The 22,699-nt window shown below is 42.9% G+C and overlaps 1 protein-coding gene across 2 annotated transcripts in view; it reads right to left on the bottom strand.

The window, feature by feature from the left end:
- Positions 1-22,699, bottom strand: part of LOC143935487 (histone-lysine N-methyltransferase EZH1-like) — a 598,044-nt gene that overhangs the window by 429,986 nt on the left and 145,359 nt on the right. For both annotated transcript variants that reach the window (XM_077459407.1, XM_077459408.1), the window contains exons 3-6: positions 9,931-10,059; positions 7,431-7,550; positions 1,500-1,620; positions 1,269-1,379 (exon numbers count right to left, since the gene is read on the bottom strand). In XM_077459407.1, coding sequence (XP_077315533.1) covers positions 1,269-1,379; positions 1,500-1,620; positions 7,431-7,550; positions 9,931-10,059 — 481 coding nt within the window. The remainder of the gene's footprint in view (positions 1-1,268; positions 1,380-1,499; positions 1,621-7,430; positions 7,551-9,930; positions 10,060-22,699) is intronic.

Below are 22,699 nucleotides of genomic sequence, written 5' to 3'. Positions count from 1 at the left end.
ACCACTTCCTGACCGGCGCACAACGATGTACGTCCGCAGAATGGCACGGGCAGGCAAATTGGCGTACAGGTACGTCCATTTCAAATTACTGTTGTGCCATTGCATGCGCGCCACCGGCGGTGCGTGCGCGTTGTCAGTCGGGACCCCCGTGAGTCCGGTCGCGGGTCCCGCGGACTCGATCGCCGCGGGGATACCCGCGATTGCCTCATGGGAGGCTGTTTACTTCCGCATCTCCCCGTTCTGCCTAGCAACAAGTGACACTGATCTCTGCTCTCTGTGATTGGAGCAGAGATCAGTGTTCACTAACACACAGCCACGCCCCCCACAGTTAGTAACATGCCCCTAGGACACACTGCTAGTGTCATTTACACAGGAATCAGTGCATTTGTATAGTACTGATTGCTGTATAAATGACAATGGTCCCAAAAATGTGTCAAAAATGTCCGATGTGTCTGCCATAATGTCGCAGTCACAATAAAAATCGCTGATCGCCGCCATTACTAGTAAAAAAAACATATTAATAAAAATGCCATAAAACTATCCCCTATATTGTAAACGCTATAAATTTGCGCAAACCAATCAATAATCGCTTATTGCGATTTTTTTTACCAAAAATATGTAGAAGAATACGTATCGGCCTAAACTGAGGAAAGAAATTTTTTTTAAAATATTTTTGGGGGATATTTATTATAGCAAAAAGTAAAAAATAATGTGTTTTTTTCAAAATTGACGCTCTTTTTTTGTTTATAGCGCAAAAAATAAAAACCGTCAATTTTGTTTGGGAGTCACATCGCACGACTGCACAATTGTCAGCTAAATCGACGCAGTGCCGAATCGCAAAAAGTGGTCTGGTTAAAAAAGAAGTCCATATATAACAAGAGAACAAGGCACATTAAAAGCAATAATTATTTATGGGGGTCTTCCAATAAACAGACTGCAAAGATAGTGTGCTATGAGGCACTAAGGCAAATACGCTGTGCAGATGGAGGAAACAATAACACTAAAATAAGCTCTTCTGAGCAGGGCCCTCTTAATCTTCTTGTATTTTATTGTATTGTAACTGTATGGTCTCCTTTTTATATTGTAAAGCGCTGCGTAAATTGCTGGCGCTATATAAATCCATAATAATAATAAAATAACTGTACATATTTGCATACAAATAATGTAGCTATGGAAATGATGATTTAAGTTTCTACGTTATATACTCCTAGCAAACCAAACCAGCTGCATTTTACTGAAGCCTTCTTCAGGGAAAAAAGTTTGCAAACCTGTTTTAGCAGAGTTGTTGGGTCCTGTAGAAAAAGAATACCCGCACCCAAACATACGTTCTCGATCACGTAAGCTTGGACTTGATGTCATCGTGGCTGTCAAATCCATGTCTATGATTGGATAAAAATGAAAAGCTGTGTAATTAGATAGGAATAGTGACAAGTTGTAAACAAAGTGAACAATCTACAAGCTCAGAAATCAGAAGTGGCCAAGAACACACCACAACCAACCTTCTTCACCATGCACCTTCCCGTCATAGTTATTGATGAGCTCTTCAATGAAGGTTTCATCCTCCTCTTTGACCTCATCTCCCATGTAGGGGATGTTACACAGAACAGTTTCATCATCCACCTCCAGACAGAAAGACAAGTAAAGGCAAATTACTAAAGACATAACTTCCTTAAAGAGCATTGATAGAAGGATTGGGGAGATGTGATGTGTAAACAATGTTGACCTCTATGATCAGGTTCAGGTCATTTATTCAGCTAAAAGGGATTAGTCAGACTCATTCTGAGGTGATCAACCACTCCTTAAAAGCCTAGGGTGCTGAAATGAAGACTTACAGTACTAACAACTAATATTTTCTCCACCTATATTGGATCCTCCATATATTTCTAGGAAAACCCAACACAAACCAACACAGGGCACGTGAGACTGATGTTAATTATCTCCACACTCATACCTGGTGACTTTAAAGAAGCTGACTGGTGACAAACCCCTTACTTATGTTTTAATATACTGTATTATTTGCTGGCAGTACCTCCTTGTGAGTAGTTCCCTCTGTTTGGGTGTCAAAGATCGCCTTTTAGGATAAACCAGCAGGCCATAAGAACAGAGCCATGGAAGTTATTCACATGTGACATTAAAGTGTATCCAAACCCAAGAACAAAAATTAATGTAGTTCTAAATGCAGAAGTTTTTTAATCTTAATGTATTCTGTTCATTAAGATAAACAACCTTCAGTGTGCAGCAGCCCTGCCCAGCCACCCTAATACTTACCTGAGCCTCATCTCGATCCAGCGATGTTGCACAAAATTCTCGGCTGTCCAGGATTCTCAGTCTTGCCTGGTTGAGACACAGCAGCAGGCGCTATTGGTGCCTGCTGCTGTCACTCAAGGTCAGTAAGCCAATGAGGAGAGAGACGGGGGGGGGGTCGAGCCATGCCTCCATTTCTGAATGATATGATGTAGATATTCACCAGCACACCAAGGATCTTCAGTTACGTCCAAGCGTTTTTTTTATTTTATTGAATAAAGATCAAGTGCAATGTTTCAGAGCCACGCACACATGCGTGAAGAAGGGGTCCTTTGTGGCTTCAAAATGTTGCACTACACTGTTTATGATGTGATCTTACTTCAATAAAAAAAAAAATGTTTGGACATAATTGAAGATCCTTGGTGTGCTGGCAAACATCTACATTATATTGTGTAAGTTCCAATATCCAGCTGGCAGTTGCTACAGCACCCGGTACCTTAAGAGCTCATTCCAGGAATGTATGTGATGGGAATATGGTTCGTGTCTGAATGGACACACAGAGCAGGGGCTCAGGTGCCCCCATAGCAAGCTGCTTGCTGTGGGGGCAGGAGGGAGGGGCCAGGAGCACTGACGAGGGATCCGAGAAGAGGATCTGGGCTGTTCTGTGCAAAACCACTGCACAGAGCAGGTAAGCATAACATGTTTTATTTTTTTCTAAATAACAAACAAGACTTTAACCACTTCAGCCCCGGAAGATTTGGCTGGCCAAAGACCAGAGCACTTTCTGCGATACGGCACTGCGTCGATTTAACTGACAATTGCACGGTCGCACAATGTGGCTTCCAAACAAAATTGACGTCCTTTTTTCCCCACAAATAGAGCTTTCTTTTGGTGGTATGTGATCACCTCTGCGGTTATTTTTTACGCTATAAAGAAAAAAAGCATTATTTTTTTACTTTTTGCTATAATAAATCTCCCCCACAAATATATAAAGAAAACATTTTTTCCCCTCAGTTTAGGCTGATACGTATTCGTCTAAAAATCAGAATAAGCGTTTATCGATTGGTTCACACAAAAGTTATAGTGTCTACAAAATAGGGGATAGTTTTATGGCATTTTTATTATTTATTTTTACTAGTAATGGCAGCGATCTGTGATTTTTATCATGATTGCAACATTATGGCAGACACGTCAGACAATTCTGGCACTATTTTAGGACCATTCACATTTATACAGCAATCAGTGCGATTAAAAATGCACTGATTACTGTGTAAATGTGACTGGCAGTGAAGGGATTAACACTAGGTGGTGCTGTAGGGGTTAAGTGTGCCCTGGGGAGTAATTCTAACTGTGGTGGGGGCTGGGCTGTGTGTGACACATCACTGATCAGCATCTCCCCGTTCTTCCTCTCAGTGAGGTGATTGTGGGTATCCCCGCGGACATCGAGTGCATGGAACCCGCTGTTGGGCTCACAGAGCTTGCGGCGGGCACACGCACTAGACAAACCTTGCAAGAACACGTACAATAACATGACTGTGCTCAGCGGAGCCAGCCTTCCACAGTAAAACTGCTGCAGCTGGTATGTAAGCGGTTAATATCACTTTAATAGTATTTCAGTGTATCGGTCCTTCGATGTAGTGGTTGTATTTGTTTTCTTTTTTAATTTCACACTTCTAGTTAAATTATTTTTACCTGGTAATGGATTACCACACTTCCTGTCCAAGAGTGAAAATATTACTGAGCAGTGTTGTCCCTCTTGGACAAGGAGTGAGTTAGGACTAAATAATACATGGGGAAGAGAGGGAGATGTTATGTAGTCCTAACAAGGGAGGTGTTTTGCAGTCCACGAAGATAGCAACAATGCTAACTAATAGTCCAGAGGCAATGAGCACAGGAAGCATGTATCTGCTCAAAAGATTTCTGGTTGGAGAAACGGCTATTTTTTTTCCACATGCAAAACAAATATAATAAATCTTTTAAAAAGGAAGCAAATAAAAAAAAATGGTTAGCGTTTACATACACTTTAATGTAGGTATAGTTGGCCAACCACAACTTAATGGAGCACCCCCATAAACTATGATACTGAACTGAAAGTTTCATGGTACTTAACAGTACTTCAACAAACTGTCCTATCAGCTGTACTGGCCAACTTAAAGTAGCACTAAACTCAAAAAGGGTTTTTGCCCTTAATGCATTCTCTGCATTAAGGTAACAAAAACCATCCAATACCTGCACTATCACTTCCCTGGCTCCTCCACTGATCCAGTGCTGTCCCATCTGCAGCACCACTACTCCCTCTTCCTGGTCTGACAGGAGACTCTGAGAGCAGCGGGAGACATTCGCTCCTGCTGCAGTCATTCAAATCTGAACGGGGTGTGTGGCCCGAGATGATCTATGGGTGTCTATAGACCCATACAAAGGAGAAACTGTGCAACCACCCCAAACCTAGCTCAATGGGCAGCACGCTGGCACTTTATAAGCGATTCATATACTTAGGGTAGATTCACATGGGTGGTGTGCTGAAAAAGAGTACTGAATGCAGTACTTTTTTTGAGTGCGGTGCGGTGTGAGGCAATCCACCAGCTCGCACTGTGTGGCCGGCAATTGAACTTTATGAGATGCCTGTGTGACATCTCAATAAAGTTCATAAAAAAAAAAAAAAGGAAACAGTGTGATCCACCAAGCTCAGAACATCATCACTGCACTGGTCTCAGTCGGATCACAATGCACACCAGCCATTTGAATAGAAGAGCAAGCTGTTTCTCTCTGCAGAGCTTGTCAGCCAGAAGGTGTCGATACAAACGATGACATCAGCGAAGCACCACTTTTGATGGATGGATAGAATTAAAACTTTCATTGTAAGTGTACTGTTTTAGCCATGCAGTTGTGACCATTGAATAAAACAGAGAACACTACAATTGTCTTATTACATATTTGGCATGTTCTGAGAAGGGATATTTCATTAACCCTGTGTGCCATTGCTCCTGAACATGAATACAGAGGAACTTATCCCTCTTTCTTTACCAAGTGCTGTATTTTAAGGAGTCCTCATTCAAAGTGAGTGTTTTGGTTGGCAAGAGGTGAAGAAGGGGGATACCTGCTGGTGGTACTGTACACAGGTTGCTTATCACAAGGTGGCTTAATGTTGTGCTAACACATTGGACTATGGGACTGCACTAACATTTTTTGTGTGTTATATTTACTTTTGCATTTGAGGTTTTTTCTGTCGTTTACTGTGTATTTTTAAGCAAATTTCACTTTTATGTTTACATGTTGACTGCTTTTATACAGAATATTTAAGTATACACTATTCTAGAATTTTCTCATAGAGATCGCACATATTTTTGGGATAGCACTGCACTTTCTGTAGTTATAGACCCACATTGCCCCGCTCAACTTGTGCTAGGGGAGTACTTGAAAGATGAAAGAAAGGACAGCGCTGGCGGGGACTCCAGAAGAGGAAATAAGGGGCCACCTTGTGCAACAACATTTCACAGAGCAAGTAATGTAATATCTTTTATATTATAAAAAAATGCCTATACAATCACTTTAGTCTATCCAGGGGTAGACAGACTTTTAAAGAAGTTGAAAGGGCAGACATTTTTTTCTGTTAATGCATTAATTACTTACCTGAGCCCCATCTCTCTACAGCGATGTCCACGAGTGTCTTAGCCGTCCTGGACTCTCCTCCTGATTGGCTGAGACACAGCAGTGGCACCACTGGCTACCGCAGCTGTCAATCAATGTCAGTTATCCAATCAGAGGAGAGAGGGGGCAGGCTGGGTCAAGGCTGAATGGATACAAGGAGCTGGTGACTCAGTTTGGGTGCCCCCACAGCAAGCTGCTTGCTGTGGCTGCACTCGACAGGAGGGAGGGGCCAGGAGCAGCAAAGAGGGGCCTGAGAAGAGGAGGATCCAGGCTGCTCTATGTAAATCCACTGCACAGAAGAGGCAAGTACAGTGGCGTCGCCAGGGGGCAGGTGTGCAGGTCACACCCGGGTGCACCAGAGGGATAACACACGTGAGTAGTGGCACCACTAACACCGCCTGCTGCCCTACACTGATCTGCCTCTCGGATCTCGAGGCTGTGCCCCTGAGCAGAGCGCACCAAAGCTGTCTCCCACCTCCTCTCTGTTTACATTGACACAGAAGGAGGAGGAGCCTGAGGGATACACTGCTGTCTGCTGTGAATATGTGTCCTCACTGTTCTGAGGTCTGTACACTACTATATATGTAGATGGACATGTGCAGGGGGGGGGGGGTGGGCGCTATGGGAGGGGAGACTGTACTGATGAGGAGGTCTGCAATGAGGGGGTCTATACTGAGGAAGGGGGGTCTATACTGAGGGAGGGGGGTCTGAACTGAGGGAGGGGGGTCTGAACTGAGAGAGGGGGGGTCTGAACTGAGGGAGGGGGGGTCTGAACTGGGGGAGGGGGGGTCTGAACTGAGGGAGGGGGGTCTGAACTGAGAAAGGGGGGGTCTGAACTGAGGAAGGGGGCCTGAACTGAGGAAGGGGGGTGTCTATACTGAATGAGGGGGGTTATGTACTGAGGGAGTAAGATCTATACTGCAGGAGGGGTATCTATATTTATTTGGTTGGGAGGTATATATTTAGTCAAGGGGGGCCTGTACTGAGGGGGGGGTCTGTACCGAGGGGGGACTATAGTTGGTGGTGGGGGGGTGACACCAATTTTTTCAGCACCGGGTGACACCAACCCTAGTGATGTCACTGGGCAAGTATGACATGTTTGTTTTGTTTTGTTTTAATACAAGATTTACAATCACTTCAAATCTAGTGGCATGTGCGGAGATAATTTCATTAGAGATACTTGTGAGCTATGTGTAAAATGATGCACGCAGAACCTTGTAACAAGTGAATCTTTGTTATGGTATAAAGCCCCACTATTTTTTATTGTTAAATCGCACATTTAAATGCAACACTCAGCCAATTAATTTAGGCACAGCGCAAACTGATGCATTCATATACATAATGTAATGGGTGAATATAATTTTATGAAGTCAAGAATGTGAACAAAATATGTAGATAAATTTGAGATGACACATTAGGTGTTGGTAATATTGTATAGGGTCATCCCTGAGTATTTGAAACTAAGTAGATTGAAGGACTAACCGGGGTGGTTTATAACATAATTACACTACATAATGATAAAAAGTAATACAACATACCATGAAATTTTGCTGCAGGGGTGACCAAGAGTACATAATGGGAACAAGTGCCACAGTGTTCAGAGACCTTGTGAATACAGTCTGAACAGCAAATCCAGGAAAGCTACTTTCTACAGTGCACTAAAAATAAATAAAGTACTCGGTTACTTTTACTTGAACTACCTGTGGTACAATATAAAAAGACTAACTGTACCAATTAAAGTGACCATAGACAGCAGCAAAAGTACCAATTAAAGTGACTACAGACAGTTGCAACAGTATCAATTAAAGTGACTATAGTGAATTAATATAATTTAATAACAGAGTAAGTCCTTATTTACATGGGCATAATTAAAGGGGATTGTAAACCCTCGTTTAAAAAACAAAAAAAACAAAAAAAACAAAAAACATGTCAGAAAACGAATTGGTTGGACATTTAAAGGCACATAGATAACAGGTATAAAAATGGTTACATTTATTAATCAAATATATAAAGAAAAGCATAACTACATATATAGAATCAGTAAAATTGATATTGACACACCCTTAACACACCAATTCTGACACCATAAAATATAATATCACATGGTAGTAACACAATACAAGACCACATCCAACAACAAAAACTAGAATGGAATTTTAGAGGTTCGGTCTCCAGATAAAGATGTGGGTATTTTGAAAATATTGGGTCAGAGTGTAAGTGCGGGCGTACATAAAATATATGACCTGTTATCTATGTGTCCAACCAATTCGTGTTCTTTCCCTCTATAAGCAATATCGGGAAAGTTGGCACATTATTACCTTGTGTATTCACAGTGTCACCCTGTGAAAGCACACTTTAATCTAAATATTTTTCAAACAAACATGTCATACTTACCTCCACTGTGCAGTTCATTTTGCACAGAGTGGCCCCGGTCCTACTCTTCTGGGGTCCCTCAGTGGTGCTGGTGGCTCCTCCCCGCATTGAGTGTCCACAGTGGAGAAGCGCTCTCCTTAGTGGACACCCGTGCAGGCACTCTCCCGAGTCCTGCATCTGTGTCCATTTACACAGAATGCAGGACTCGGCCCTACCTTCCAGCACCAGGTCATTGGATTTGATTGACAGCAGCGGGAGCCAAAGGCTGCCCTACTATCAATCTAGCTAGTCTGGACATGAGACACCAGATAGAGCTGGTGTGATCATTCCCGGCCGGAGAAAGGTCGAGGGTCAGGTAAGTAAAACAGGGGGCTGCAGCACCACAGAAGATTTTCCACCTTAATGCATAGAATAAATTAGGGTGAAAAACCATGAGGTTTTATAACCCCTTTAGGCATATGCCCATGCAAGGGCCATGTTTGCCCACAAGAGGATGCACAGGTGTTCCACGCATCCCTGTGCAGGCAGTCTGCTTCAAATTTGACAGAAGTGCAGGTGCAAGTCCCCCCAACACAGACAGTGTAGGTTCAGGGCCGTGTACCCGCACCCAAATGATGAGCTCTTCTCTCAACACAATAGACTGGTCCCTTATGCTGCCTTTCCCTTCGGGTCCCAGAGTTCTGCTGTGCAGGAGACTGCAATAGGCTGATGACAAGCCAAATTCAGGTACTTACATTTCAACAAAATTAAATTGAGCAATTTAATCATCAATACAGTGCTGCATTAAATGTTGTCTTTTATATCTGCCCGGAGTTAAAGTATAGTTGAAAGCAAAACCTGTTTTTTAGTTTTGGATAGAGTGGAGGAGAATTAGAACACTTGTCAGGTTTGTATTGCTGTCTGTTCCCTTCTCTATTTGTTCTATTTACCATTACCACCAAAAGTGAAAGAAAATCCCACATTTTGTGTTGTCCCCAGAACAGAAAAGTGGGGAAATTTTCCAGTGGGGAACCGGATAACAACCTGGTAATCCTACACTTTGGGGGAATTTCCACTCAATTTCTGTTTTGGTTATGGGAAATCTCCCAAATGGCACACAAATGGCAAAAATATACCTATTAGCCCATTCCGACAACAAAATCCGTCCGATAAATTCCGACGGATTTAGTCCGGAAGTGGTCCAGAAGTGGTGTTCCATACACACGGTCGGACTAAGTTGTCGGAAAATCCGATCGTTCTTAACGTGATGACGTTATTTAGTTATGACGGGATTACGTTCAGGCTAGTAGCCAATAGCTTTGGTCTAGGAATTTGATCTGAGCATGCGTGGCACTTTGTCCGATCGGAATTCTCTACAAACGATCAGACAAGGTCCGATCAGATCATGCTGTCGGAAATTTTTTTATATCCAGCTCTCAAACTTTGCTGGTCGGACATTCTGACAGAAAAAGTCTGATGAAGCCCACACACCGTGTGTACAGGAGCTTAGCGATATTATTACCCTCCCTTACTCCATCCAAATTGAAAAAAAGTGTTGCCTTTAGTTCTACTCAAAACTTTGAGGAAAAAAAAACATGCATTCCCATAAAACAAACAGGAGATTGAAATAGCCCAAAACCAAAGAAGACAAAAGGAATGACCTGTATATGAATAAGAGGTATTTACCTTTTTTAGAAATGGGTGACCACTTGAAGGCTTCATCATCTGAACTGGTTGCACTCTTAGTTTCTTCCACTCTTCGTCTAAAATGTTTGTTCGGTCTTTAGCTTTTGCCAAATTCCTCACATACAAGTTCTGTAATGTGAATGGCAACACTATAAATTTACACCAACAAGTAAGCATGCATAGAAATCAAGCCATATTGTAATTCTTTGTTTTTAATTCTGAAGGAATAAGCTGCATAGAGCACGCTGCACCACAATACCATGTTTGTTTACACCACTCCACTGAAATTCCTCAGTGTGCTGTAAACAAATTCCAACTACCATATGAAACAGTGTGGATGTCCTTAGCAGAAACATTGCTCACTGAAACCTGACTCAAATTCTGGAAAATATTATGCACACTGTCAGTGGCAATATGGTCACACTGTCTTCTGTAATATGGTCTTTATGGAATGCCATTGTATGGTGTGATATGGGATTGTTAAGCATGTATTTAAAGGTCTATTGCAACCTGGGGTAATTGTCCATGAGCTGAACACACTGTCTTCTTTTAACTGCTCAAAACTTTCTGGATTCATCAACTTATAGTTATTACAAGGGGGTCTTTGGGTAAATAGTGAACTGCTTTTAGCAACATTGATGGACAAAACACTGATGATCTGTGCTTCATCACCTTCAATGGAGAACAGGAGAGACATTGGGGTCTAATAGATCCCTAAAATGTCTCATAAAAGAGAACCTGTGCACTGTGCTATAACACAGAGGGCTTGTTAGCCTATTTGTGAGAGCAATAAAGTTGATATAAAATTTAAAAATGTAAGTAGTACATAAATATAAAAAAATCAAAACCAACTTTTAAAGCCCATGCCTCAACGTCTACACATATACAAATGCGCATAGCGGGTGCGCCTATGCACAAAATAAAGGACTGTGCTACATGTACTAGATATCGCTGCGCACACTGGAGTGAGAGCAATTTTAGGGCCATCATGCATTTCAAAACTGATGAACTGTAAATATTTATAAAGTGTGGCCTATTCACAACTTTGGGTACTGAAACTTGGCACAGATCACTGGATTGCTCTAATGCCCAAGTCTCTTTAACTAAGAGCAGTGGCGGCCCGTCAAGGAGGAGGGAGGAGACGAACACCGCCAGGGGAAGCCACCTGTAATGCCTGCAGAGAGTAGGGGAAGGGGAAGCCGGGGGGGGGGGGGGGGAGGTGGCTGACTCTCTGCACTTTTACCCAATTTAACACAAAATGTTATCACCTACTGCTGTTCCAAATGTGCTTGCATTTTTATTAATACCAGCCACTTAAACAGAATGTTACAAAAAAGAATGTATCAAGTCTGTCAAGGCTGGAACGTAACTGATCAGCGTTCTAATGTATACCTGGCACCTCATCCCAAGTGACCTTGGCAAACTTCTCCCTTCACAGAGCCCTTCTCGAGCATAGAAACTTAATTTTCATTATATTCTGGACACAGCTTGTATAGGGATACCCTAAGAACAAGCAGAGCAAGAATAGGGGCCAGCACCTTAAGGAAGGCCTTATGTGTAGTTGACAGGGCAAAAGAAGAGCAAAAAATTTGTAATGTAGAGCATTCAAAGTGAAACACAGGCAGCAGCACTCTCGTGCTTAACCCTTTCATGACTAAGCCTATTTTTGGCATTTGGTGTTTACAAGTTAAAATCCATATTTTTTGCTAGAAAATTACTTGGAACCCCCAAACATTATATATATATTTTTAGCAGAGACTCTAGAGAAAAAAACGGCGATTTTTGCAATATTTTATGTCACACGGTATTTGCGCAGCGGTGTTTTAAACGCAACTTTTTGGGAAAAGGGACACTTTCATGAAAAAAACAGTAAAATTAGCCCAATTTTTTTGCATAATGTGAAAGATAATGTTACGCCGAGTAAATAGATACCAAACATGTCACACTTTATAATCGCACGCACTTGTGGATTGACGACAAAGTACGGTACCTAAAAATCTCAATAAGCGACGCTTTAAAAATTTTTTACGGTTACCAGGTTAGGGTTATAGAGGAGGTCTAGTGCTAGAATTATTGCTCTCGCTCTGACGATCGCAGCGATACCTCACATGTGTGATTTGAACACCGTTTACATACGCGGGCGCGACTTCCGTATGCGTTTTCTTTGCTTTGCGAGCTCGCAGGGACGGCGGGCGCTTTAAAATTTTTTTATTTTTTTTTAATTTATTTTAAAATGACTAAATTGTTTAAAAAAATAAAATAAATAATTGATCCCTTTTATTGCTGTCACAAGGAATGTAAACATCCCTTGTGACAGTAATAGGTGGTGACAGGTACTCTTTATGGAGGGATCGGGGGTCTAAAAGACCCCCCACCCCTCCTTTACACTTCAATGTATTCAGATCGCCGAAAACGGCGATTCTGAATACCGTATATTTTTTTAAAACCGGCGCCATTGGCAGCCGAGTAAACGTTCCAGTTCCTCCCCAGCGGCCGGAGGCAGCGCAACTTGAATCGGTGCTCCCGATCGAACGGGAGCACCGGTAACAGCGGCGGGAGGCGGCGGGAGGGGGGGACGTCCCCTCCCGCTCCTCCGGCATAACAGCCGAGCGGCTTTTAGCCGCATCGGTTGTTATGGCTGAAAAGCCAATCGCCTGCTGAAGAAAACGGTACCGGGATGATGCCTGCAGGTGCGGGCATCCTCCCGGTATACCCCCCGGAAGCCGAGTACGCAGATCTGCGTACGCTCAGCGGGAAGGGGTTAAAAAAAATAGGACCTATGAGGTGACATCTCTGATGTCCACAGAGGTAAGAAGGTCACTCAGATAAAGAGAGGAGTGGATGAACTGGGTGGATTCCAGGTGTGATTTTTGACATTGGAGGAAGGTCTGTAGAATCCAAAAAGGTTCTCTTTAGCCATGAGGACAGTGAACAAGTTTGAGCAGAAACCTACATGGTAAAAGCCTCTCTTTTTCTCCCAGGACAATGACTATGCAATATGAACTGACTGCAGCAGGGCAGCAGAATGTCCCCAAATCCAATACAATGGAGGCAGAGATCAAAGTTCTTGCTTGTAGCCACTGGATACAACGTTCTGGACCCAAAACAGGAAATGTCCCCTAGGGGTGCACCAAAGAGCGCCCTCCATAAAGCAAAGCATCTGCAAAGAGTGCCATGCCCAGAGAATCCACAGATCAATTTAGGACCCTCACATATGCACCACCAGGAGACCCCATACTGATATGAGAAATACAACATCCACTATCCAAGCAATGTAGGCATGTGCATTAACTGCAATAGGGATAGCACTGAAGAAATTGTCAACATGTTACAGGCATTGGCAGAAAGCAGCAATAAGGACCAAAAATCACTACTAAGCATAGGCATTAAGTTCACACACAAAATCTCCCCCTGTACCAACTAATTCGGAATATATGGCAAACTTCTCAGTATTCTGAGCTGAGTAAACAGATGCTGTGGAAAGAGATGGAATCTGTAGGAGAGGACATATCGGTCTGCTTGTGACACCTACAATCAGAATCAACATAGATAAGTGCACCCTTGCCAACAAGGGTTACTTGCAACCCAGCTACAGTGCAGGACAGTCTAATAGCTAACTAGGCTATCTTGGTGCACACGTTAAAGCACATGCAAGGGAGACCGTATCAGCAAGGGTTGCTTATAAATCAACAGTAGAGCCGGAGTAATAAATGGCAGTCTGTAACTAGGTCACCCTAGGCCCACCATATGACTAGTATATGCAAGTGAGACAGTACCAGCAAAGTTAATCACTGATCAGAAATAGGGATGGTCCCGCAGTTCAAGTCGCAGTGCATTGATGTCTGATGATTGGCCAAATCCTTATATCCCTAATCTGTATTCTTGCATATTAACATCAACAAGTCCCCTTTGATATGTGTAATTGAGTTGGTTTGGACAACTCAACCATTGTCAACTGAAATCTGGCCTAGTCAGTCAATCTTGTACTGTATGGGTACATATATATATATATATATATATATATATATATATATATATATAAAATCCCATATATACACAGTGCATTCGGCGGTGTACAGTATATAATACACTTCATGTGGTGTGTATATATATATATATATATATATATATATATATATATATATATATATATATATATACACACATACACAAACACACACACACACACACACTGCATTCAGTGTAGACTATACTGTATAGTGTATAGTATATACTATATATATATATATACTATATACTGTATACTGTGCATTCGGTGATGTACAGTATATAAAATGCAGTTCAGGTGTGGTATATATATATATACATACACACACACACACTCTGCATTCAGTGTAGTATATATATATATATATATATATATATATATATATACACACACAGCGAATTCAGCGGTGTACAGTACATAATGCAGTGCAGACGGTGTACACAGTATATAATACAGGGTGTACAGTTCGTATATACACTTCAGGCAGTGTACACAGCATATAATACAGTGCAGCCGGTGTACAGTACATACAGTGGAGGCGGTGTTCACAATATATAATAAAGTGTGTAGAGTTTCTAATACTCTTCAGGCGGTGGGTGTACACAGCATATAATACAGTGCAGCCAGTGTACAGTGTAGGCATTGTACACAGTATATAAAAGAGTGTGTACAGTTTCTAATACACTTCAGATGTTGTGTACACAGTATTATTATTATTATTATTATACAGGATTTATATAGTGCCAACAGTTTACACATCGCTTTACAACATGATGTATTATAATACAGTGCAGGCGGTGTACACAGTACATAATACAGTGCAGGCGGTGTACACAGTACATAATACAGTGGAGTGTGGTGTGAAAATAAAAATCCTAATTATGTCCGGAAGGCCACCAAGGAGAGGCAGACGTCACGGGCCAAAAAAGACGGCAAGCAGCCTCTGTGTCTACAGTGAAAAGTGGTGGTGGGGACATGGTGCATCCTCTACAGGCGGGTCACACTTGTCCTTTTTTTCTGCTGCTGGCCGTGTTATTGAGCCACAACATGCAGAAGTGTTGGTGAAGTGCATAACTAAGCCGTCCTCATCCTCTGTCACCCAGACTCGGTTTGCTTTCCAACACAGCTGCCAGTGGCCTATTCCACCGGCTCCTTGCCCACAGTTACTGCTTCCATAGCCCCACCATCATGCACAAAGGAGTCACCATAATTATTCAACCATAGGGTCGGTTACGTGCTGATGGAGGGTGGGCAGCAATTTGAAGGCTCCGATGTTGGTTCCCAGGTTGATGAAGGGAGTAAAATGAGCCTAGAGAGAGGGGGTGCCACAGAAAGACAAGAAACTAGCAGTCATATATCTCAGCTGCAGCATACTGCCAAGTTTGCTCCAGTGATGAGGAGGGAGTGGTTGATGAGTTACTGACTGTACTTGTGTGCCTGAGTAAAGAGAGGAGGAAAGTGAGCAGGAGGCACAACTCCAAAGAGGCAGGATGTCCTCCAGGGGCCGGCTTAAGGGCAGCCACCCTATTGCTTCACACCACAGAGCTCCACAGGTGCAGGGCGCTGGTGACTCCCCGCTGACTTCCAAATTTGATTGGTGTGGGCTTTTTTCGACACATGTAGTAGATCGCACTGTTACCGTGTGCAATCTATGTCAGAAGCGGATCAAGCATGGCCAGAACAGAACCTGGTTGGGCACCACATGCTTGAGAAGACATATGATGACCTGCCATACAGTCCATTGGCAACAGCACCTGAAAGACCCATATAATAAAAAAAAGGCGGACTTTTCTTTGCTCCTCACTTGGGATCTCAATCTCTACCACCAGTCCTCTCAAAAACCTGCACTAAGAGGAATCAAGTTATAGCAATAGGTGACACAAGTAATTGCTAGCACTGTAACTGCTGCCTTTGCAGCTTGTTGTCAGAAACCATGAAATCAGACCAAGACAAAAAGACAGTTAAATCATACTTGTTTAATAATAGAAGTAAAAGAAAAAGAACAAATATAGTCAAAACATAGCCAAAGTTCAGTAACCAGAATGGATAGTCAGCCAAGCCGGAAGTCAGGGATCAATGTAGTGGAACAAGCAGGATCTGGAGCCAGAAGGGTTGTCAGAAAAGCAAGTCTTGAACAGGATTGCATGCGACAGTTTCTGTGATGTGGCCAAGGTGAATGTAGAGCTCCTCTGAACTGGACGACTTAAGTAGGCAGGACTGATGAACAGGATGTCAACAACAGCTAAGTAACTATGGAGAGAGATGGAAGCTGGCAATTAGCCAACAGCTGAACTGCCAGCTGAGACAAGGAAGGGTTGAGCCCAGCCCTGACAGTAACCCCTCCTCAACGACCCCTCCCCCTCGGAGGACCACCAGGCTTGAAGGGAAAGCGCCTATGGAAATCATGGAGGAGGACAGAGGCATGTACGTCCGCGGATGAGACCCAAGAGCGTTCCTCTGGACCGTACACTTTCCAATGCACCAGGTACTGTATGCGCCCACGGAACCTACTGGAGTCACTAATGGACTGTACTTCATACTTCTCATGGTTCTCAACCTGTACAGAGTGAGAACGTGGCACCAAGGTGGTAAAGCAGTTGCAGACCAAAGGTTTTACTAAGGAGACATGAAATACATTCGAAATACGCATATGAGAAGGAAGGTCTAATGCGTGTGGGTTAATCCTGCGAATAATACAGAAAGACCCAATAAACTGCAACTCAATAAATGTGCGAACTTCAGTGAGGGAACACAAAGTCAGAGGTTGCGAGTTGACAGCCAGACCCTGTCCCCAAACTGGTAGGAAGGCACAGGCAGGCATCTGCGGTCAGCATGGAGTCTGCACCTATCATTAGCATGATGCAAAGCCTCCTGGACTTGTGCCAAAATGGAATGAAGACCACAGAGATGCTCCTCTAATGCAGGAATACTCTGCAAAACCAACGAGTCAGGCAACATGGGATGTTGGAAACCATAATTCGCCATAAACGGGGACAATCGGGAAGCAGAATTTTGGCACTGATCTCTATCGCAAACCTACCGCTGGCAACACATTGTTGTACGCCACGAGCGCCCATCCTGACAGTGATTTTAAGAATCAAGCGGATGCTCTATGCAATCGACTACTTGTAATGCCGCGTACACACGGGCGGACTGTATGGCGTACTTAGTCCGTCTAAACAATTTCAGCGGACAGTCCGCTCGTGTGTGGGCTTCAGCGGACTTTTTCAGCGTGCAGTCCGGCGTACTAAGAATTTCAGATTTTTCGAAATTCTGTCCGTCGTACTTTGGTTTCAGCGGACAATCCGCTCGTCAGTATGCTAGTTCGACGGACTAAGAATGGCGCATGCCCAGAAAGGATTTACACGGCGGAAGGGTGCTTTGCTGTGTATTGGACTTCCTATTTCTAGTCCCGTCGTACGTGCTGTACACGTCATCGCGCAAGCTTTCGTCGGACTGTTTGGGTATCCGTGTGTGGTCAAGTCCGTTCAGTGGAAAGTATGACGGACTGTCCGTCGGATTGTATGACGGACTAAGTACGCCATACAGTCCGCTCGTGTGTACGCGGCATAAGAGGTTATTCCTCTACCACCTTGAGAAAAGCCTTTAATAGGGCTTTGGCATGGCCCAGAAGCTCCCTATTATATAAAAGTCCCAAATCTTCTGCTAGTCAGTCCATAAGGTTTATCGTGACATATTAAGCCCATCATAAAACGCTTAGAAACATCTTAGCTAAAAACTGGCACCTGCTTACTTAGCACCACATTCTGGCGAAACATGTGTGACCCATCCTGAATTGGTTTTCCAGAGAGCTTTCTTTCTCCGTGATCGCCTGACTCACAGCCATTATATACCTGTGAATTCTGCACAAAGTGGACCCAATGGTACCTTTAGACGTGGCAGTTGTCCTCGCTGCCCGTGGGTCCTTGAGGGGAAACAATTTATGTTGCCCAATGTTGAAACCTTTATACCACACACATTCGCAGACTGCGGTACCAGGGGTGTTATTTACTTGATGGTATGTAGGTGCAAGGCCTTCTATGTTGAGAAGACCATCCGTGAACTCAGACAAAGGATTGGTGACCACCTTTATTACTCTGACAGTGGCAAGCTTACCACTATTGGTAGGCATATTGGACTCTACCACCGTTATGATATCTCGTGGTCCAATTCTTTGTCCTTGAGGTGGTCCACCCAAACCCTAGGAGCGGCGATTGGGACCGAACAATTCTGCAGAGGGAGACCCTGTGGATTGAGCAGCTCAACGCCACCCTTCTCCCAGGCCTTAACCACTTGCCTACTGGGCACTTAAACACCCCTCCTGCCCAGACCAATTTTCAGCTTTCGGTGCTCTCACACTTTGAATGACAATTACTCAGTCATGCAACACTGTACCCAAATGATTTTTTTGTCAATTTTTTCCCCACAAATAGAGCTTTCTTTTGGTGGTATTTGATCACCTCTGAGTTTTTTATTTTTGCCGCTATAAATGAAAAAAGACCGAAAATTAAAAAAAAAAACATTTTTCTTTGTTTCTGTGATATAATTTTGCAAATTATAAATTTTTCTTCATAAATTTTGGCCACAATTTATACTGCTACATATCTTTGGTAAAAATAACCCAAATTAGTGGATATTATTTGGTCTTTGTGAAAGTTAGAGAGTCTACAAGCTGTGGTGTAAATCACACAAAATTGATCACACCTGATGTACTGGTGGCCTATCTCATTTCTTGCGACCTGAACAAGCCAGGAAAGTACAAATACCCCCCAAATGACCCCTTTTTTGAAAGTAGACATTCCAAGGTATTTAGTAAGAGGCATGGTAAGCTTTTTGATGTTGTAATTTTTTCCCACAATTCTTTACAAAATGAAGATTTTTTATTTTATTTAAATTTTTTCCACAAAATTGTCATTGTAATAGATTATTTCTCTCACATGGCATGTGTATACTACAAATAATGTCCCAAAATAAATTCTGCTACTCCTGAGTATTACGATACCACATGTGTGGGACTTTTCCACAGCCTGACCACATAGAGAGGCCCAACATGCAGGGAGCGCCATTACGTGTTCTAGGAGCATAAATTACACATCTAACTTGTTGACTACCTATTACACTTTTGAAGGCCCTAGAGCACCAGGACAATGACATGTGACACTGACATGGCACTGATGACAGATGTCACTAATACGTGGCACTGATGATACGTGACACTGACAGATGGCAGAAATATGTGGCACTGATGACAGATAGCACTTATACGTGCCACTGATGACAGATAGCACTAATACGTGGCACTGATGACAGATGGCACTAATACGTGGCACTGATGGCATGTGACACTGATGACAGATGGCACTGATACATGCCATCGATGACACGTGACACTGATAACAGATGGCACGTGACACTGACAGGTGGCACTGATGACAGATGGCACTGATACGTGGCAGTGATGACAGATGGCACTAATATGTGATACTGATGACACGTGACACTGATATGGCACTGATGACAGATGGCACTATGTGGCACTGATGGCACTATGTGGCACTGATGACAGATGGAAGTATGTGGCAATGATGACATGTGGCACTGATGACAGATGGCACTGAGGACAGGTGGCACTGGGGACAGATGTTACTCAAGACAGATGGCACTGATGACAGGTGGCAGTGGGGGCAGATGGCACTGACAGGTGGCAGTGGGGGTAGATGGGCACTTTATTTTCATTTTATTTATTTTTTTGTTATTTTTTATTATTTTTACACTAACTGCTGCATCTCTGCAGCGGGTTCATCTCTCCCTCTTCACACGCTGTCTGTGTGAGGAGGGAGAGCAGCGATGAGAGATGATCTCATATGTTTACATATGAGATCATCTCTCATTGGGCACGCCGATTGCGCTGTAAACGGCGGCTGTGATTGGCTGTTTACAGCAATCTGTGACTGGCTGTGTCCGGGGGACATAGCCAGCACAGAACTTCGCCGATGCGCGCCCGCGACGGCGCACAGAGGGGAAGTTAAAGGGAGGACGTCCAGGGACGCCCTCCCGGCAGTTCGCATCTGCGCTGTAGCCATCTTTTGGCTACAGTGGGCGCGAAGTGGTTAATAAAACAATGTCCTATAAACATTTTTTGTAAATTACTTTAAATGGCGTGTTCTTGGGCCACCTTGTCCAGGATAATATAAGTCAATTGATACCTACATGTTATTGGTGATGACATCCTTTTTGGGGTACTACGTATACCCCTAAAATATTTTTACAGTTATGTATATCCTTTAATCATTTGCACCTTAAATTGTATTGACTGCTTTGCTGTACAAGGAGTTCCGCTACATGCTCCGCCAGCCAGGTGGGGATCTCATTTAGCGGTTGGGCAGACCGCTGGATGGGCAGGTATGCCAGACTCTGCTGTGGGCTGTTGCGGTGGATGGTACACACTACAGGTGACCATGGTGACCTAACGCTGGGGAGAACTGGTGCGTCCCCCAGTGTTTCTTTATAGCTTTATGTCTCTGCTGGGTTTTCTAATATATAGCGATTTCTTTTACTTTTGACAGATTTAACTCCCTTTTGCAGAGCAGTATCTCTTTTTATGGCTTTTTTTTTTTTTGCCACCTCAGTAAACTAATTCGGGGAACACAAATCAACTCTGCTGTTCATCGTTATCCCGACTCGTTATAACATCATTGTAGCATTCTTCTATTCAATAGATGTGTTTTTTTTTGTTTTTTTTAAATATGTGTAGATTATATCCCGCGGGTAAAATTAATCTACTTTCTTTAAACATAACTTTATTAATCTTACCAAAATATTCTCCCAGCTACTACCAAAAACCCCCACCCAACCCCCCAGCCCCCCCATCCCCTGTCTCTCCTCTATATCAGGCAATCGACACATTTGCCCATAAGCAGTCCATAGTACTTCTGCCATCCTATCAAGGTATCTTGGAGTTTGTTGGTATTTTTCCCAGGTTTTCCATCTCTTTACAAATCCCCCTTCTCCTGGTTCTCCGCTATACTTTAAATACTCCAAATTATAAATTTTATTGATTTTTTTCAAACCAGCTTTTCAAAGAGGGAGTCTCTGGGTTTTTCCACTGGCAAGGGATTAAGCTCTTTGCGGCATTTAGTAAACTTGGAATCAAAGATAGCCTGTATTGTTTAATAGGCAAGGTGGTCCCATGAAGCAGGCATACTCTAGGATCCTCTGGGATATCTAGACCCGTTATTTCTTTAATAATTGACAAAACGGTCTTCCAGAAAGTTTTAATTTTAGGGCATGTCCACCAGATATGTACCATAGAGCCTGTCTCCGAGCATCCCCTCCAACATAGGTTAGAGCTCCCACTTTGAAATTGGTGTATTCTGTCTGAGGTTAAATACCACCGGGCCATACACTTGTAGTTCATTTCCAATAAACAACAATCCGGGGAGATTGCATGCGGCATCTTTAGTATCTTCTTGATCTCGACCTCTGTACTTCTTATTCCAATCTCTTCATCCCATTTTTTAATGTATGTGGGGGGTTCCGTGATTTTCAAACCGCTCAGTATTTTATATATCTTTGCAATCCCTCGCCTTCCTACTGTCGTCGTACACAACTGCTCTAATGGGAGCAAGTGGTCTACTGATCTAATCTGGTGGGGGAGGGATTCCACAAAATGTTTCAACTGAGCATACCTCCACCAATTAATATCTAACACCTCTTTTTTTGCCTTTAATTCCTGAAATGTACAAATTTGTGCCTCCCTATTTCTAACCCACCCTCCAAATGTCCTATCTTTCCCTGGTGAAAAATAATTAGTGTCACATAAGGGTATTAACGGGGAATTATGAACCCATTCCCAAGTTGCCATTGCGGTCCGTGTAATTATGTGAGCGTGAGCATCTAATTCTCTTAGCTGTTAAGGGATCCAGATCACTTTTCCTAGTGCAGCCTTACTTATTCCTTTCTCTAATTTAACCCAACTTTTCTCTCTGTTATCCCTTACCCATTCCACCACTTGTGCCATTAGAATTGCCTAGTAATAGGTTTTAATATCGGGAACCCCCAGCGCCCCTTGAGTCTCTAGAGAGTGTTCCCATGCTTATCCGTGGTTTTTTATGCCACCAAATGAACCTACGGAATAGCAAGTTTAGCTTATTAAAATATGAATCGGGAATTGAAATTGGTAACATTTGAATTTTATATAATATTTTAGGAAGTATTATCATTTTTAAACAATTTATCCTAATAATTCAAAGATTTCTGTCTAGGGGTCATTATATTTAATTCTGTTTTAATATCATTCATTAGCGGGATAAAGTTTTGTTGCTATAACATGTCAGATGTAGGTGTTATTTTAACTCCGAGATACTTAATTTCCTTCTCCCTCCAGGTAAATGGAAAATGTTGTTTAAGTATTTGAACCTCTTGTGGGGCATGATTTATAGTCAGGATTTCGGGTTTTGAGGGGTTCATCTTAAAGTTTGAGACTTCCCCATACCTTTTCAAGATGTTCAATAGGCTGGGAAGGGTTGTCCTGGGACTGGTCACGTAGAACAAAACATCATCAGCATAGGCGGCTATTTCATGCTCTTCATTATTGATCTGCATTCCCTTAATATCAGGATTCAATCTTATCCTAGACAACAATGGTTCCATTGATAGAATAAATAATAACGGGGATAGGGGACAACCCTGCCGTGTCCCATTGAACATCTCGAAGGGCCGCGATCAAGACCCATTTATTTTGACCCTCGTGGTGGGGTG

Source organism: Lithobates pipiens, unplaced genomic scaffold (genome assembly GCF_037356315.1).
Source record: "Lithobates pipiens isolate NorthernLeopardFrog02 unplaced genomic scaffold, aLitPip1_a1.2 Scaffold_28, whole genome shotgun sequence".
Classification (NCBI taxonomy): Eukaryota; Metazoa; Chordata; class Amphibia; order Anura; family Ranidae; genus Lithobates; species Lithobates pipiens.
This window is presented reverse-complemented; position numbering and strand designations above follow the sequence as displayed.